This window comes from Pseudopodoces humilis, chromosome 3 (genome assembly GCF_049639895.1).
Source record: "Pseudopodoces humilis isolate 2021_Gansu_Grassland_sample_001 chromosome 3, ASM4963989v1, whole genome shotgun sequence".
In the NCBI taxonomy this organism is placed as follows: domain Eukaryota; kingdom Metazoa; phylum Chordata; class Aves; order Passeriformes; family Paridae; genus Pseudopodoces; species Pseudopodoces humilis.
Genome location: NC_142202.1, coordinates 75,064,665 through 75,083,117, shown reverse-complemented (window position 1 = coordinate 75,083,117; position 18,453 = coordinate 75,064,665). Strand labels below are relative to the sequence as shown.

Sequence of the window (18,453 nt, the reverse complement as noted above, 5' to 3'; positions counted from 1 at the left end):
AGGCACAGAAGTCTGAACACTTATCCATTCTTTTTCTAATTCAACTTCTGCTCCTAATTAAAGACCAGAGAGTAAAATATATTCAATATCTTACTTTTAGGTATTTTTCCTTGGAACAGCAGGTTTTCTCCAAGTGAAGTTTTGTCTCAGGATGGCTAGGGAATGGTTGAAGAAAATCTTGAGCTGTAGATTTAGAACCTTCTATTTGAAGTGGGAAAAAAGCCCCTCTATCTGTTGTCAACTAAGGTTATTTTCCATCTGTTTATCTCTGTTACACACATTTGAAAACTGTCAGAAGAACCAAACTTTATCAGAAAATTCCATCTAATGGGTTTATGACACCTTATGTATCTTGTTTTGACACAAGATGTTCTGCAGCTGTACTGGCTTGAGGTACTCCTGATCCCTCTGTCCCCCTGCTGCAGCTTGTTGCTCATTTTGCTGGCATCACCGTTTGTGGAGGGGTATTGGAGATAGGATCACCAGCATGTCTTTTAGAGCTTTAAGAGAAAATAAAAAACTTCCCCCTAAAAATTAAAAAGCAGCCCCACAGAAGTGTCTCTTACACTCTTAAACCAGGTCAGGCAAAAGAAGGAAGTATAGGAGCCAGCAGTGCTGCTGAGCCATTCTGTCTTGAAAGAAGAGAAAGTTGCTTTGACCTGTGATGAATATATGTAGAATAGAGTAAGGCATGTGGACTGTAAGTGTTTAGTTTTCTTTCATATAGTCGGGGGTAAAAGGTGTTAAAACAGTGGGTTTATTTAGCAATTTCTGGCACTGATTTCTAGTAAGCAAATGTTTACACTGCAGCTTGCCATAAATAAACAGAAGGTTGTTTGGAAACCCTGACCAGCTTTTGTGTAGGAGAGAGCAGTCATAACAAACTGGTTCTGTGAGAAACTGAAAGCAAATAAAAGATGGGCTGTTATTCATGGTTTGCAGAGGCAGAAGAGATTGTGAACAAAAGAATCAAGTAATTTTCAAATACTGAAAAATGCTATTTGTAAACCTGGGATAAATTTCAGTAACATTTCATGTTCTCCTGTTTTCAAGCTTTAGAAAATCTAAAGAAAAGAAGGGCAAATGATTTTAACCAACTCCAGCCTCAGAGAAGGGTGAAAATCTTCAGCTCCTTTCAATGCTGCTGTGAGTCTTTTGTATCTCCCCAAGATATTTCCAAGACCATTTGCTACCTGTTTCTGAGTGTTAACAATCTTGCAGTCACTTAAAATGCTGTAGTTAGCTAAAGAAAAGAATTCTTTCAAAAATCTCCTAACAAACCTTTATCTACAAGGAGAGCTCTTCTTTTAGTACTTAATGATATTATTGCCTACTACAAGGAAGTTATTTTCATTATTATTTTACGTTATTGCGATTTTTTGAGTCTTAGCATTATGGTATAAAGTGATTGGTAGGCAATAGAGCATTTCCAGTTGGGTAACTAAAGTATTGATTTATGGGTTTTTTAAAGTAGTTGTTAAATGGTACCAAACCCCAAAAATCAATATTCCATTTTTATTTTATATTGACACATAGCTTTTGTGATTGAGTCCAAATATCTTAGTAGCTGGTAACTATGATATGATAACTCATATTGACTTTTCTGCAACTTTTTTTTGCAGTTTTCATGCAACCACAGCAATATACCAAATAATCTCTGGCCTTAAAAGGTAGACAAGACTCAGACTAGTAATGGAGCTGATGAAATGGTAATAAAAATCATGGCTGAGGCAGAACCTTTTTCTTAGTTATTCCCTGTGTGGAATGTAAGTCTTCAGCAATCTTAGGTCTTCACAGAGAATCTCTTGGTTGTAGGGTTCCACTGGAACCAAGGAGGCAGGGAAATTGTATTAATAACTCAAATGTCTTTGTGACTGTGATGGTAGGAAAAAGAAATATGTTTTACAGAAGAGATGAAATCTTCTACATAAACTGCCATTAGGGCATACAAGTTAACTGAAATGTGTAGAGATACCCACTTAGCTCAGAACAAATTAGCAAAATATGAAGGAGCACTATTTGTAGTGTAGCATTTGTGTAACGTGTTGAGAAATTACTTGTATGTCTGCAGGTCTCTGCACTGGGCTATGTTGAATGTAGGTGAGGTGGTGATCGCTTGGGAACTGCACGTCAGTAAATGCCAGTCCAGATTCAAAAATTTTATTCTCTGTGAGAAATAGGCTTCAAAGACCACACTTACATGGTAATAAGTTGGGGAAACTATTGAGTCCTTAATAGTATAGCTGCATCCGATTTTGATTCATCTTTGAGAAGGTTTGTATTTCCAGTAGCACTTACTCTGAAGGAATTTCAAAAATAGCTTTTAGTTCTAGTTAGTGTGCTCTTTCTCTCCTGAAAATGAGTGGCAAGAGCCTTTATTTGGTTATCTTGAAATTGGCATAAATACTGAGGTAAAAACTGGCATTTTTCTTTTCAAATATAACCAACTGCCTGAGAGCAAGCTAGTGGTGATGCAAAAGCTTCTATATGCTCAGTGACTGGCAACACTGTCAGATATACAAGTAAAAGTGCTTGCAAGGTGGGGAGATATCTTTCAGACTTTATTTACTTATCTATTTATTTATTTATTTGAGATCAGTTGTCTCCTGATTAGATGGGGGTGACTGTAGTGTTGAATAACTAAGGTAAGTGAATAAACCTGGCCAAAATAGTCCTGCAGTTCTTGGCTGTGTTAGGCATCTTACTGTCCAAAAATGGAAAAGACGCAGTGAATGTGTGCTTAGAGTGCTGGATCATGTACAGTACAATGGCTCAGTTCCTTGGCAAGGTGAGGAGCAGTCTGTCCCCTGCAAATTCTTTGATTCAAATCCAGCTTCTTGTGTGTGCCATTTGGTAAAGAGAAATCAAACACAATTTAATTATCCTCTTAGTCTTTGGATGTATCTGCAGTATCCTTGGGTTTGGCCATTGGAAGGGATGGGTGGGTACTTTAGGCTATCTTTATGCCAGTCAGCATTTTTTGGGCCAGCATGTCTCTGTTCCTAGCTCAAGACACTGATGGCTAGCTTCTACTTGTTATATCATTGAATGGCTTTTAATCTTAGCATTGAAATTCTCAAGCATTCAAATTAGAAAAGTCAGTTCCCAGCTGTCAGTAATTACACGAATTCAGACATTCCCCAGTAGGAGTCATAAGCCTGGTGTTAGATTATGTTTTCAAGCATCTCTCAGTAATCTTCAGCCTTATAAACTTTATTCTTTTTTGTGAGGTGAGAGCTTCAGGTACAGTTTTATTCCAGGAGATACATTTGGTGACAGGGAAGGAAGCCACCATGACTGGTTTATTCTGGCTATTTCACACTTAAAATATGTTTATTTTCTGATCATGGTTTACCTGTGATTGCAGCAAAACTGCTCTCTAGTGTTAGAGCCTGAGTTAGCATTTTTCTTCCTAAATCAGTCTGTGTCAAATTTGATTTAGAAATTCAGTTGAGTTTGATTCTGCTGTCCCATTGATTCTTCTAGAGGTATACTAACAGTGATATATTTAAATTTTATTATTTGCTGTGGTCCAAATGTAAAAGCAACCTAGATAGCTTCCATATGGGTTAGAGGCTGGGAATCTAAACTAATTAAAAAGCAGCTGGAGTAAAAGTAATGTGGAAGTATTCTGATACAACATATTAGTCAGAATAATATAGTAAATCACAGTAATTCAGATTTTGTCCAAGCAAGTTAAGTTTTTAAAATTTTGCAAAGCGTATAAAATAATATTGTTTTGTTTGATATAGGCAGTTGAATTTTATCACTATTTTTTGTGGAGTTGCTTGTCCCTTTTATGTCTGCAGATGTTGCTGTTGTTTTTTTAAAAGTTCATAGCAGCGGGAATCAAATGATTTACTCTCAAACAAGAGTGATTATTAAGAAGTTAATCTCTGATCCTGCTGGTACCAGCAATATTTAATGTCTTTTAAATAATTAAAAATGCTAATATGGGATCTTGTAGACAGATCAAGAGCACAGTTAAAGCAATTAACAACATAAGATCTAGTCAAATGAATTGTTTGATGAAAGTTCTCTTCCACTACCAAAAAATCCCAAACCAGCCAACACTGAAGTGAACTCCCCCATCCCTGCCCAAACCTATGTAATACAAGCTTGATAACTCTGTGCTCTGCTAAAAAGATTGTGGATCTTTGAATTTTAGTTAGAGCTTTGACTTCTTCAAGTACTTTATTAGCATTTTTAGGAATTAAGGGACTATTTTGGCTTTACACATGTCCATGAAAAAGAGATTTGGAGGAAGAAACCTCTTCAGTGCTCTCTTGTAGAGTTGTGTTGCTACCATATCCAGGAAAATCTTCATTGTTTTCTGGGATATAGTAGTAACAGTAATAGGCCACTGTTGTCCCTTTGGTAATTCACGGTTTCCTTTTGTTTTGATTTTCTGCTCTACCTGACGGTGTAGTTTTGATAGAGATGTCCACTGTGGCCTCTAGGAGCAGTGGCTTTCCCAGACATCATAGTTACCAGAATTATCTTTCAAGAAGGCTTCTTAGTGTGACTCAATTCTGATATATTCTAATTTGTTGCCTTACCTTTTATCGTAAATATTACATTTAAAAGCTAATATTTTAGTGTTGTCAGAAATTTATTCAAGGTGCTTTAAATTGCTTGGATTTCTTTTGGTTGAGGATCATCTGTTCCAAAACTTTGAAAATACCCTCCCCGAAACTTAGTTAAAGAAAATAAATTCTTTTGCTCTTGGTCAGGAGTCATTCAGGGCTCATCTTACTCTCTGGAATAGGAATGTCTAGTGCCTCTTGAGATACTGACCCAGAAGGGACTGGATGTCCTGTGTGTCCTATGTCATCTTTCCCATGTCCCCTGGAAGATGGCTTAGATACTCTACAGGGTCTGAAATAACAGTAAATTTCAGTATATTATCAACTGAATTCAAGTGTTAATTGTGTTTAATTGGAAAAATGTTAAAAAAAATGCTCACATGTACTGCTTACAAAATATTATTTTTGTTTATCAAGTGAAATGTTCATCAAACTTCATATGAACGGTAGTTGCACTGCCACCAAGCTTTCCTATCCTAAAAAAAAGAAAAGAAAAAACTAATTTCTTATGACAAAAGAAGTGTTTAGTGCTACAGTACATTTGGTTTGGATTGGTATTATTTCTAGACAGGAGTTAAAAGGATTCCTAGGCAGTTCCAATAAATGGAAAAGACTGAAACTCATAAATGTGCCCTACTGGGACACCTAACAGATATGCGGAGGCATGTGTATTTGCTATGGTTTTGATAGAATATCCCCTTTTTGCCCCTTCTGTTTCCTTTTATGAGCTAAAATGTCTTCAAGGAGATTGGAATGTGGAATAAATGGGTCATATGGGACTAATATGCTCTTGCATGCATGCAGTACATTCAGCTCTACCACAGAGAATCACACCAAGCACTGAATTGTCTAGGTTGGAAAGGACCTCTTGATATAATTTAGTCAAAGCTCCCTGTTAAGCAAGATCAGCTAGATGAGGTTGTCCAGGATGGTGTCCAGAGGTGTTTTGAATATCTCTAAGACTCCACAAGCTCTCTGGGGAGTCTGTTCTGATGTTTAACTATTCCTCACAGTAAATAGGATTTTCTAGTGTTCAGCAGGAATTTCATGTCTATTAATTTATGCCTGTTAAGTTACAGAAGAAGCAGTGTTTTAACTTGAATTATGAGTAGCTATTGGTAGCACTTAGTGGCTTTTAACAAGGTAATTATTGCTGTTAAAATTAAAAAATAAATGTTGTTTTGGAAACAAGGAAACAAATGTCTTTTTTTCTTTTTTTTTTCTTTCCCTCCTGCTTGGCGCTGTTTAGCTTTCTCAAATATGGTGGGATTCTAGTGATTGGCATCCAATTCACAAACTTCAGTTAGGCATGTAGGTCTGTCTCCACAAATCATCTGGTGTGTGGTTCTAGGAGCAGTATTCACAAACCCTAGAGACTTGCTGAGCTTACCCGTTTAATGTCTGAGTAGTGATAGATGCTTCAGAACAATGACTCAACAGGCTACAAGTTGCTTACGTGTATATAAAGGGAAGAACAAGATGTTAATTTAACTGTTAAAAAAATGAAAAGTATGCAACTCTTAAATTCTTCACTTCTGCAAGTAAGCACCTAACTGTAGCCTGATGCAGTATTTCATAGGTGCCCTTGGGAATTTAAACAGCAACTGGTTTAAAAAAAAAACGAGTTTTTACTTTTCTTTTGAAATTTAGCTTTGGTTTGTTTGGAATTTTTTTGTTTGGTTTTTTTTTGTGGTTTTGTTTTGAGATTTTTTTTTGTTTGTTTAAATAATCTAAGAAGTATTGATGCAACATTTGCCAAAAAATAGATCTGAGTCTTTCTTTAAATCTGTGTGTACCCGAAGTATTTAAAGTACAGAGCACATTCAAACCTGATGTTTACAAACAAGAACTTATATGTTTCTCTGTTAACCTATTTATAGAGCTTAATTAGAGTGGTATTTTACTTTACTAAAAAGTGTTTCCTTAAACTGAATTTCTTAAGACATGTTGTCAAAGTTATGACTCACACTACAAATATATCCTATGCATCTTCACTGTGAGTTTTTTTAGACCGAATTTCCTGTCACCTCCACTCCCTACCTGGTATGTCCCTTCTGCTCTGAGAGGAATTTTTATTTGTTGTATTGACCCTAAGTTTTAATAACAGTAGTCAATATCAGAACATTTTCTAGGTAGCTGGTCTGGAACATTGAATAAAGTTTGTGTTAGAAATGGAACATGTATTGAGTAAAGGATGAGAGAAAAAAGCAGATCTCTTATTTTAGTAAAATAGACTAGTATGAAATCTAGATTCTGGATAAATCTTTGGAGAAAGAGAATCTACTAACACTATTATCAGCTTGGGCAGGGCATTCAGCTGTTTTCCAGCATGAGAAGTCAGATGTCCTGATGTCTTCCCTTGTGTTCCCAGCAGATACGTGAACCACAGCTTCCTCTGGTAGGAGCTGTACCATTCCCAACTGTCCTAATGCTTCAAAAGCTCACACTCTAGCAGATTGTACTCAAAAGGAGCAGGGAGAAGGCCACAGTTCCCTAAGTAAATCTGCCCATTGATACCCTCTTGAGTTGAGAGCATTTTTCCTTCTAGTGGTATGGTAAGAGCTTTCTCCTTTGTCCAGGTAAGGTTTGTACAGTCCCATGAGTATAGCAAAGCTCTTGCAGGTTTTTGTCTATGGGTGCAGAGAATCCATCAGACATCTTCAGAGCCACTTTGCATATCCCAGGCCAGGCTTATCTGTGTACTTGTCTAGGCTTGTTAAGGTTATAGAGGTAGCAGTGACTGTGTAAACATGTTGCTGGTGGTGAATGTAAGAAATCATGGTCTTACAGTAACAAAATATGTACATTATGGAAACTCTATTTTTCCTAAAATGCAAGTGTGAGTTTTTTTTTTTTAATCTGCAGTAGGCAGTAAAGGGTAAAGAGCTAGAAGCAGAGATGACTCTGCAGGCTTCACTGCTTATGGCTTTTGTGATTGCAGCATGTAATAGAACTTGGAGGTAGGCAGCCTTCTCCACTCCCTCCCACTGCTTCTCACACACTAACAGAATCCATCTGTAAGCCTTATTTATTCTGGTCATCTAATTAGTTTTGATTTTCTCTTTCAATCTAGATTTCTTTTATGTTTAAATCAAATATATCTTTTCAGTAAAGAAGTGTTTCAGTTGATCTGAGTTTGTTGTAAGGAAAAGGCCTAAATTAGATGGATTTACTTCAGAGCTGTAGCTGACTTCCAAGTCCTGTCACTCCTAGTGACATGTTAAAATCCCTTTTTACATGTAGAAAAAAAGCCACATGTAGAAATCCCTTTTATACTTGAAGCACCTTAAAGCTAAACAGTAATACAGGCATCCCTGTAATACAAGAGTTTATGCTGGAATGGCATTAGCCAGGCTTTTAGAAGATTTGATGCAATTTAAGAGTAGAAAAAGGTCCCTTAGGGAGTTCAAACATTCACATTTTAAGAAATGAAGGAATTAGGAATACCTGTTCCTTTTCTTCCAGTAAGCTGATTGTAGGGAACTTCAGTTTTGGTATTGGAGCACGTAGCTTTTTGCCTTTTCTAGCATTCTTGGTTTCATGAGCATGTAACCCTTTGACACTTCTTCAAAGGTAAACTAAAAAAATCTTGAAGAGCTGTGCTAACTGAATAGAAGAGCAGGATGGAACCATTAGCATTAATCCATCACAGCAGAAAGTGAAAGAAAAATGTTCTGAAGCTCTTTCTGCACAAAAAAAGGTGCAAAACTTGGTGATCTTGATTTCTAGTCTAAAATCTAGATGCAATGGGCTTTAACAAACATCAGTTCTTTTAATTGCTGTCTTCTAAATCTGATGGTTTTGTCACATGCACATTTTAACCCAGGATCTTCCCTGTCCCTGTCTCTTTGTCCTTCTGTGTGCTTTCCCAGCCTGCTCTTCTGAGCAGTCAGTCTTCTTGTCCGGCAATTAAAATTATTCCCTGATGACCTGTGGCTTCTCTTCCTATGATTGCATCTGTAGAAAAATCCATCTTTCTCATCTATTTTCCCAGATACTTATCTGATTTTAGTATTGTGTACTATTCCACTGTTTCCCCTTCCCCTTTGCAACAGTGGAAACCCAGGAAATAACTTTAAGCTGGTCTTTATCACCAGGTTTCTCCGTGTTGTTTTTGTTTCCTCTTCCTACTTCTTTCCCATTTGACATCTCCCTCTTGGCCTCATCAAAATGTATTTCATCATCAAAATGAATGACGCTCCACCCAATTTGCTTAAAGCTAAATCTTTTGATGCCTGTTTCTCTTAAAAGAAAGGTGTTTGCAAATCTCTGTGTTCTCTTACATTGAAGAGTGGAGGAATAGTCCATAAGACAATTATGTGTCTAGTTCTTGGGTCCTCAACACAAGAAATGGTGACTTGTTAGAAAGGGTCTGGGGAAGGATCACAAAGATGGTCAAAGGAGCACCTTCCCTGCAGAGACAGGCTGAGACAGCTGGAATTGTTCAATGCGGAGAACAACTTGGAGCTTGGTCTCACAGTGGCCTTGGAGTAAGGGGCCTTATGAAAAGGAGGGAGACTGAATTACATGGGCAGGTAACGATAGGACAAGGGGAATGGTTTTACAGGGTTTATACTAGATGCCAGGGAGCAATTCTTTTTTCAGAGGGCAGAGCAGTACTGGAACAAGTTGCCCAGAGGAACTGTGGATGCTCCATGCCTGAAAGTGTTCAAGGCCAGGTTGAATGGGACTTTGAGCAACCTGGGCTAGTGGACCCTGCCCGTGGGAGTAGGAGCTGGAGCTAGGTGATCTTTAAGGGTCCTTCTAACCCAATCCATTCTGTGATTCTCTGATTATATATGGGGTAAAACTGATAGGGATTTTAGTGATCAGTTACTCTGTGATTTGAATATTTTTTCAAAATAGAAACATGGAGGTCAGTAACCTGTTGCAGTGTTTTGATGTTTATAGAACTGCAGTGTAATTGTGCTTTTATGTAATGACATTTTTCCCCCCCTGATTCCTGGCATTGAAAGCACCCACTGGACACAGAGCAAGTATTTTACGTTATTGTAATTATGCTATAAGGGGAGGGGGAACCCAGTCTTTGAAATACTGTCACTGTCCTGGAGGTACAAGTTATACTGAAGCATAGTTCTGCCACCCTGTGGCTACTGAAGGCCATTCTTAGGAGGTACATGCTTACTTAACTGCTGGTAGTCACAGCCTTTTAGTCTTAACTTCATGAATGCTATTTCACTAATGCTAAAAAGTTGAAGGGCTATTGCATGTCCCAAAGAGATGTAAAAACTCTTTGTGATTTTATTGAAATATATAAATACTTGTTCACTGGAATGCTGTATAGACACATGATCACCTCAGTTATGCAAGAAATCACACTTTTCATAGTATTTTTATGAGGTTTTTTTATATTTCAGTCATAGATATGAGAAGTTCATGTGGCCCAGTTACCAAAATTGTAGATTACAGGACTGTATATTCCCATCTGGTGTTAATAGTCTATATGCAGATTTGAAGTAGTTTCAGAAATACGTTTATGTATTTTTGACTCTTAAAACTCTAAAAAAGAATAATTGTTGCGTTCAATAAAAGCATGTTAATGGTTGTGAAAGTTAAAAATGTAAGGCTTATCTGAGTGAGGCCCTGGTGAAGTTGATGCCATTTCCAACCACACCTCACTATTGTATGTCCCTTTCCATGTTTGTTTGTAGAGTTATCAGTAGAAATAATTATGATCTTTCTAGTGAAATTTCTGTTGCATTCCACTATAAAACAATCAACTTGACTTAGAGAAGCCTTCCACATTTGTGGACTTATTAGAGAAGATCCAGAGAAGGGCCACAAAGATGATCAGAAGCATGGAGCATCTTTCCTATGAAGACAGGCTGAGAGCTGGGGCTGCTCAGCAATGAGAAGACAAAGCTCCAGGGAGATGTTCTAGCAGCCTTCCAATACCTAAATGGGGCTTGTAATGAGGTGAGAGAGGGGCTTCTTACAAGAGCATGTGTCACGATCCGCTAACACAAGCAGGAGTTGTGAGCGGTTCGTTTGATCTCAGAGTGCAAAAAGGACACAAAGGGATTTCAGTTTAAATCACAGCAATAGCGCACCTTTATTTTAGTGCCAGCAACAGGGGTTATGTGATAGAGGAGAGGGAGAAAGAAAGAGAGAGAGAGAGAGATAGATAAAGAAAACTAAGTAAAGAAAGAGAAAAAGGGGTAGTTATAGCTACCAATGGATGAGATGGGGTCGCCGGTGTCTTCTTCCGTGGGGAGATCCCTCTCAGAGAAAGTAACTTAGTCACTTTTATAGTCTGTTTCAAAGTGAGGGGCAGTTGGCCAAGAGGTGGGAACAGCCAAGAGGCTGTTGTGATGAGACCCATTGCTCTGGGAAGCAGCTGTAAGGTGCAGAACAGGCCACTCTTCACATTCCTGCTCACCAGCAGGAACAAAGGCAGTGTACCGTGGCAGCACAGCAAGCACACCTGCAAACAATCACTTAGCCAGCATCCACCTCAACCAGGCCAGAACCCCTGTACAAAGTCCCTTGGGGTCTTCAGGGTCTTAGTCTCTGTTCTTGCGACGGTGGTGAGACAAATGAGGGAAACTTCATACCGTCTCTTACAGCATGTAGTGACAGGACAAGGGGCAAAAGTTTTTAAACTGCAAGAGAGCAGGTTTAGTTTAGATGTTAGGAAAAAATTCTTTACTCAGAGGGTGATGAAGCACTGGAACAGGTTTCCCAGAGAAGTTCTGGTTATTCCATGCCTGGAAATGTTCAAGGCCAAGTTGTATGGGGCCCTGAGCAAATTGGTCAGGTGAGTGGTGTCCCTTCCCCTGGCAGGTGGTTGGAACCTGGATGATCTTTAAGGTCTCTTCCAACCCAAGCCATTTCATGATTTTGCAACGTGATAAATTTTCTAAAAAAAACCAAACAAGTTTAGACTTGAAGAAGAGGGTGTTCTTGGTTCTTTTTATCCAACGAAAATGGAAATCAAATTCCAAAATAACATTCAATTCCAAACTACTTTAGTCACCCTGTCTTTTATTTCCCTTTTATAAGATCTACAGGAAAAATCTTGAAAGCATAGTTTTGCAAAGTAATGAAAATTTTGGTTTATGCAAGCAGCAGAATGCCTTAAAACCGACCAGAGACCTTTTGACTTGTCCCTTACAACAACTGTGAACTCAATGTATGGATTAGATACTTCATTTTACGGATGCTTTGCATATTTGTTGCCTAACTTTCAGAAAGATGAGAAAATAAGTTCATAGAAAAATAGAGTTTGGGTTGGAAGAGACTCTTGAAGGTCATCTAGTCCAGTCCCCAGCCATGAGCTGACATTTCTTCAATGAGATCAGAATCAAGTTATATCATTGTTCTCCCAGCCATGATGAATGAATCTGCTGTAAGTTATGTCCTGCTCTTCCAGTAGGTGAGTAATTAGTATCACGGCTTAAATGCCAGGAACAGTGAGTGCTCTGAAAAGCTAAGACAATAGCACACAATGGTATATTACTACAGTTCTATAAAACTGTTACCTTTTTTCAAATTAAATTTGTGAAATTGTGTGAACACGTCCTGGAAGCAAACCTTGTCTTCAAAATCATCAAACTTCATCTGTGTAGTTTCCAATTGAGTTATGTGTTTGTATATGTTTTTATCACTGGAATGCAACAGGTGGGAGTTTATGTAAAATATGCCATAAGTTACACAGATGACCATGTACCTGGCTTTTTATTTTATCTGCATGTTTACTCAGAAAAAAATCTTCCAAATTCTGATATAATGAGATATGCAGAAGGTATAGTGCCACAAAGAAGAGATAAAGACATAAAGATGTTGTTCTATTCATACAGCCTTTAGCCCTGTGATTTTGTTTTATATTTTTGTGGTTTAAGATCTTAATTATTCTGTGAAGTCAGAAAGTAGTTTGGTAGTAATAGAAAATAAACCTCATTATTCTAATTGACTATAGCTGATGGCCTGAAGGTAGCAATGACCTTTCTAGTCTCACAAGAAAGTAGTTTGTAATTAATCAGAAGAATGTAACAGTTTGAATTTTTTTGTGGTTTTATTTTATGTTTATTTTGCTGAATTTTTTCTTAAGGTGTTTTGACTGATTTTGTTTTCCCAGACAAATACAGGTTTTCAATATTTTTATTTCCTTAATGTTGTAATTTACATTAAATCTAATGTGTTTTTTCAGTACTATGAAAGCTTTTTCTTGAAAGTCACGGTATTGAGGCACTGAATTAGTTGAACAACTTGTGTTTGAGCTGAGTGATGGTTTCACCAACAACATTGGCAGTGGCAGAGTTTTTCTCACACTTGACATTCTTGAACATTTCTTTATGGAATGAGCAAAATATTTCAATTCCAAAGATCTCAATGAAAAAAGGAAAAAGTGTTGTCTCCCAGGCATGTGGGAAAAGTGTGGTAATATACTCAGAAGAAGATGGTTTGCAGTCAAACTTGAAATCTGTTTCCAGGTGTTTTCCTTTTGACAAATTAATTTGGCAGAGATGGGACTAAAAAAAAATACAAGATAATGTTTCCCTTTATTTTCTGTGACTAGTAAACCCATAGTTTTTTTTCTAAAGAGACTTTTACTTTGAGAAAAGGTTGAAAGGATGATTTATTCTGGCTTACTAAAACCACAGGCAAAAGCAGAAGCTCCTGTGAATAAGGATCCAAGCTAGAACAGAAAATTGCCATGGGTAAATCTTAATGGTCTAGTTCTGTGTCCACGACAGCCTCTGTCAGGATGTGCTGTGATGCCATTCTGGAATGAAATGAATATAGCATACTTCTGTTAGCTTTTAAATGTTGTATTTTCTTCTTTAAAAAGCCAGATTTAAACCAGATATTTGGAGCTGTCAAAATGAAAATACCATTTCACTGCATACAAATGCTTTATCTTCATGACTCATCTAGCTGGTTCAAAATTTTACTTTTTTGCAGGAAAGACCTTGTGGTCCCTTCAGTTTGTCCATGCACCTAACTTGAAGTGGTGTGGGTTTAAGCAGAAGTGATAAACTAGGTGGAAGCTGACTTAAGTGGCACCCGTGTAAAGGACTCCACAGCTCCCAAAGTCTCACTGCAACCTGTATTCAGAGCTGAGTAACAGAGTTCTCCCCAGAGAGGCAAGTCAGTCTCCTGTCACTCTGTGAGTGGCTCAGGAGCAGCAGGGTCTATTGTGAGGAGTGAAGCAGTGCCTGCTTGAAGACATCCCCAAGGGTTCTTGGCTCTTCTACCTTCCTTCCTCTTGTGTGGATCATCACAGGAGCAGAGATTGCATCTGGCTGCAGTGAAGATTTATGTATATTGGCTGCTTGGATCTCAGTGAACAATTTGAAAGATACTTAGCTCAAATTTTGTGCTGCAGCTTTTCACAGTTAAGCTATTTTCTTTATGTGGATAAAAGGTACCAAATGCTCTGTAATTTTCCACCCTGTCTTTTAAAGGAGTTCTGATCCTGGCCATGTTTGCAAGAGAGCATCTCTTCTGTCTACAAAAGCATCTTCTAGTATCTCTTGAATATTGTATTAAGCTGAACTCTGTGAAGTGGTAGTTGATGTTTCATTTTGATTTTTCTCACTTTTTTTGTCAATTTCGCCAAATACCTAAGAAGGGCAGAGTCTCACCTCTCCCACCACAGCAGAGTGTGTTACCTAGAACTGTGGGTTTTTCTAACTCCTGCATAAGTAATAGAACTTTTGCTTTCCCCTAAACCTAGGCTGGGGCTCAGGGAATGGGAGTGGGACAGTTAAGTAACTCCTGCTTAAGAAGTAATTACCCTAGTAAAGAAGAGAGTACAAGCTTTTTGTCAGATGCCATTTTATTTTTATATTAAGAACATATTTAAGATTGGGACTTTTAAATAATTTCATTTTTGACCTAACAAAAATAATGCTTATATCATGTTCTGTGAGTTTACACTGAAGTTGATTGTAACTCAGTTCTTACTTACTTAGAGCACATGGGAAAATTATTGATGAAACCACCAAGGTGGTAATTATTTTATATAAGCATGAATTATGTAGAAAATCTGCATGTTTAAAGACATTATTAATAGATTGTCGTTTCCATTAAGAATATACATTTTTCACTAGTTTGGAGAAGCATAATTAGAGTGGAAAAAATGTTTCTTAGGTACCCACTATAAAATACAAAGCCTGTTTATGCAACAGAATAAGTTCTGTGATGATATGGACTGTGGTTTGGGCAACTCTGTAAAATCAGGTGCATGTGAATGAGGAAAAAATACTTATTACTTCAAGGGGGAGGAAATAGTGAATTTTGGGACATTTAAGTTATTTTCATAAAATTTATTGAATACGAGTTTTATTTTGATCTCCTACACCCTTTCACCCTCAATCTAATGCATATTCTTGTGGCTTGTATTTTCAAGAATTAATCAGAAATATGTTCGCACCTTCAGTTTGTTTCTGAATGGTACAAGAAAAACAAATAAACCCACCAAAAGGATGAGAAAAGATGTAACTGAAATTCTTTCAATGCCTCTTATGCATTCTGTGTAAATTATGAACATGGTATTGGCTCCTCAAGATTAACTTAAATGAATGAGTCTTTTTCTGGAAAAGGGCACATGCATTCTACCAAGAAATACTTTTGGATACTAAAGTACTTTGTCTAATATTTCCAAACCAGTGTTATGCTCAATTAAAAGGAAGCAATACTGCCTGATTAAATACTTTTGTTTTAATAATCTTTGAATAGCTAATTCCTGAACTCCACTGGTAATTTAGATTAAAGAAGCGGCATAGCCTAACAGTGTGAAATGGATGTGACAGAGTGATGCTTCATTCCAAGATTTTCTGAGAGAGCAAAAAACCTACTGTTTATTTTGCTGTGTCATAAGACTGTGACAAAAGTATATGTAGAAAGACTGACACTTCACCAGGCAAACAGAGCAAACGCTGTTTTGATGTATTAGTTTGTTATAATAATTTGCATGGACAGTGTGATTTTTTTTTTTAATTGCTTGCCTTTGAAATCCATAGATACACTGTGTTTACATAGGAAACTACTATTGATGGTTTCTTTTTTCCATTTAGGAATGGTACATCATTCCCTACCGAAATATTATGTTCTTCCAATGCTAGCTGGATCATTGCTAGTTTTATTAATTTGCAAATTTTTCATCTTAGCACTTTTCTAGGATGTGAAAAAACTAATGAAACAATGAGAAAATAAATTTTAGTTCTAGAATACTGTAGTACTGGGGATTAGTGTTCATTGCAAAATCACAAAGAGTGAAATAATATATTATTTTAAAAAACTTTTTTTGGCAATTTTAGCATGTATCTCAAACCTAGGATGTAATGGGCACTTATTGTCGGGCCTGTATTTCTTCTGTTAATTTCCAGCATTAAGGAGTATTTCACTATAACAGAAGGATTTAGGTAGATTTAAAGTGTTCCATTTAAACCAAAAGTCTTACCCTTAAGTTTATAAAATAATCTTTTAAAGCAATATGATTACTTAATGTAGTTAAATAGAAAGACAATAGTATGTCTTAAACATTCTAATGCATAAAGTTTCTTTGGATATCAATCACAGTTTAGATAATGGAGATATATCCAGCTGTCTGAAATAGAAATAAACTCTTGGTGCAAATGATTTTAGAACTGCTCTGGCACAGCGTATCTATGCAACAGATGGAAGTGCCTCCTTAATTATTTTTTTTTCTGTAAGGATAATGCATTAAAATTTCCAGTTATTAAAAATGTTGAGCTGCTTTAATTCTATATGGCTAAATAAAATCAATGCAGTATTGATAAATTTTTACACACTGTACTCTTGTGTACATGGTGTACATTTAAGTGAGGCGTGCAATGCTGGAGCTTTGGAAGAGAAAGGAGGAGTGCCAAAGTTTGGAGAAGATTGATTTGTTAGGGTAAAAACACTGAAAGCAGTGTGGGACTGTTTAAATTTTTTGTTAATTCTTTGATGCATATACCTTGATTATTGTAGAGGGAATACTTTTCCCTGCAGGTCTTCATCCTTCCTCTGTTTGCTCTCACTGCTGCTTGTAGTTTGGGGTTTTTTTTCTGTGTTTGGGCCAGAGAGTTTGGGCCTCTTAAAGTTCAGGGAATGGTTGAATTTGTTCTCTGTCAGTCTCTGCGTGTTGTAGGATTTCCAAAGGGCAGACATCAGTATTGACATATGGGTGTATATAAGAGCAGGTACATTGATCAGAAATGTGTTTGCTTCCTTAGTTGACAGCACCAACTCAATATGCTGTGATTTTCTGTCTCTTGAAGGATAAGGTGAATTGTCTTAATAGAACTGGAATGGTGATCACTGATGGTGGGAGTGAAATGTTCTGAAACCACCACTGGGAAGCCCTACATACCCATTTGCTTAGTATCCTGCTGGATCATTGGTATAAGTTCCCTATGACCTCACCCATCTGCTCAGAAATGCAGTCTTTTTGGAAAAGGGAGAAAAATATTGAAATCTTTCTATTCTTCAGTTTTTGCTGAATTGTATTACTTCACTGTAACTGAGTTACATTAAACAATCCACTCAAGGTTTAAATAAGCAGTCAAAGTAGTGTAGTTATATTTTTTGACTATTCTGTTCAAACCTATTTTTTCTTTTATAATTCTTCTATGAAGCTGAAATGTCTTGTCAGCTGTGCTGGCTGCTACACCAGTTAAAAATTTGCTCTACAGCCCCATTTCCAATAATTTAGGTCCTTGGACACTTCGGCTGTTCTGTGTTTATATATGGTCCCTTTAGTGTTTTGCCTTTTAAAAAAAGAGCTTTTGTGTTTATAAAAGTGATTGTACTGTACTGTTTATATTTGCAGAATGATTATAGCATCCTAGAGTCATTTATGCTGGAAAAGACCTTTAGGATCATTGAACATAAAAACCATGTGCTATTCTGGGAAATAAGCAAACACTAATACATGCCTTTGGTTTGCTCTTCATATGGAAGGATTTTTGATACACTTCCCTCCTCACCACTCTTCAGCCTTTTTGAAATTATATGTGCTCCTGAGTTTGTGGACAGTATTCCTCAAGGGCAGTAGGTGCAGGACATTCAGATGGCAGGGTGTGAATCTCTAAAAAAGACTGGAGGAAAGACCACTTTCAGACAGTGAAAGTTGCTTTTGAATTGCACATCCTGAAAGTATTGATCTTTAAGGCTGAGGCTGTGTATGCTTTGAATTTTAATGTTCCTCTCCATTCTCTTTTTCTAGCTGGAACGCTTGCTGGTTTCCCTAGAGGATTATAAGTTTTGATATTCAGAAGACTGAAGGATGCCATCTGAGAGGTGCCTGAGGTATAGTACTTGGTAGTGTGTAGGAAGTTATTAATATTTAGGATGATGTTTACCAAAGATTCTGTTAAGAAGGTAGAAAAAAAGAAAAATTAAGAAGTTTGTTCATTAGATAGGAATTCACATTATTAAATATATATGTCCATGTTATAATCTGCAAAACATTACCTTGTTGCTTCTTATCTCAGGCAAGAATGACTGTGCCTGGGATTGATTGGAGGCCCACAATCTCTTCATACGTTATCTTATTTATACCATAGTCTATACTTGGAATTTTTGATTGTGGAAGCAGCAAGCAGTTTTCATTTATGCATCTGAAATGGTGTCTGATGATGATTTTGGGTCTGTGTAATGTTCCACTGTTCAGGGAATATTACTTTTCCAGTTATGTGAACTGTCTTCTAAGAATTCTCTCCAATTTCAGCTTTCTGCCTTCCCTTCTGTCTCTTTCCCAGTGTAGCCTTTCTCATTTATTTGTACTACCCATTGTTGTAATAGAGAATTTGTCATTTATAATTTAATTACTTTCTGGGAGCAGAACATGGTTCTTTCAGATGGAACGCTCTGCAGAATTTATTAACTGAATTGG

General features: G+C 37.1%; 1 protein-coding gene across 1 annotated transcript in view; it reads left to right on the top strand.

Moving 5' to 3' along the window:
- KLHL32 (kelch like family member 32) overlaps positions 1-18,453 on the top strand; it is a 121,082-nt gene that overhangs the window by 7,581 nt on the left and 95,048 nt on the right. Inside the window, exon 2 of the mRNA XM_005518222.2 lies at positions 17,785-17,867. Within this exon, the coding sequence (XP_005518279.1) occupies positions 17,845-17,867 (23 nt within the window). The 5' untranslated portion in view covers positions 17,785-17,844. The remainder of the gene's footprint in view (positions 1-17,784; positions 17,868-18,453) is intronic.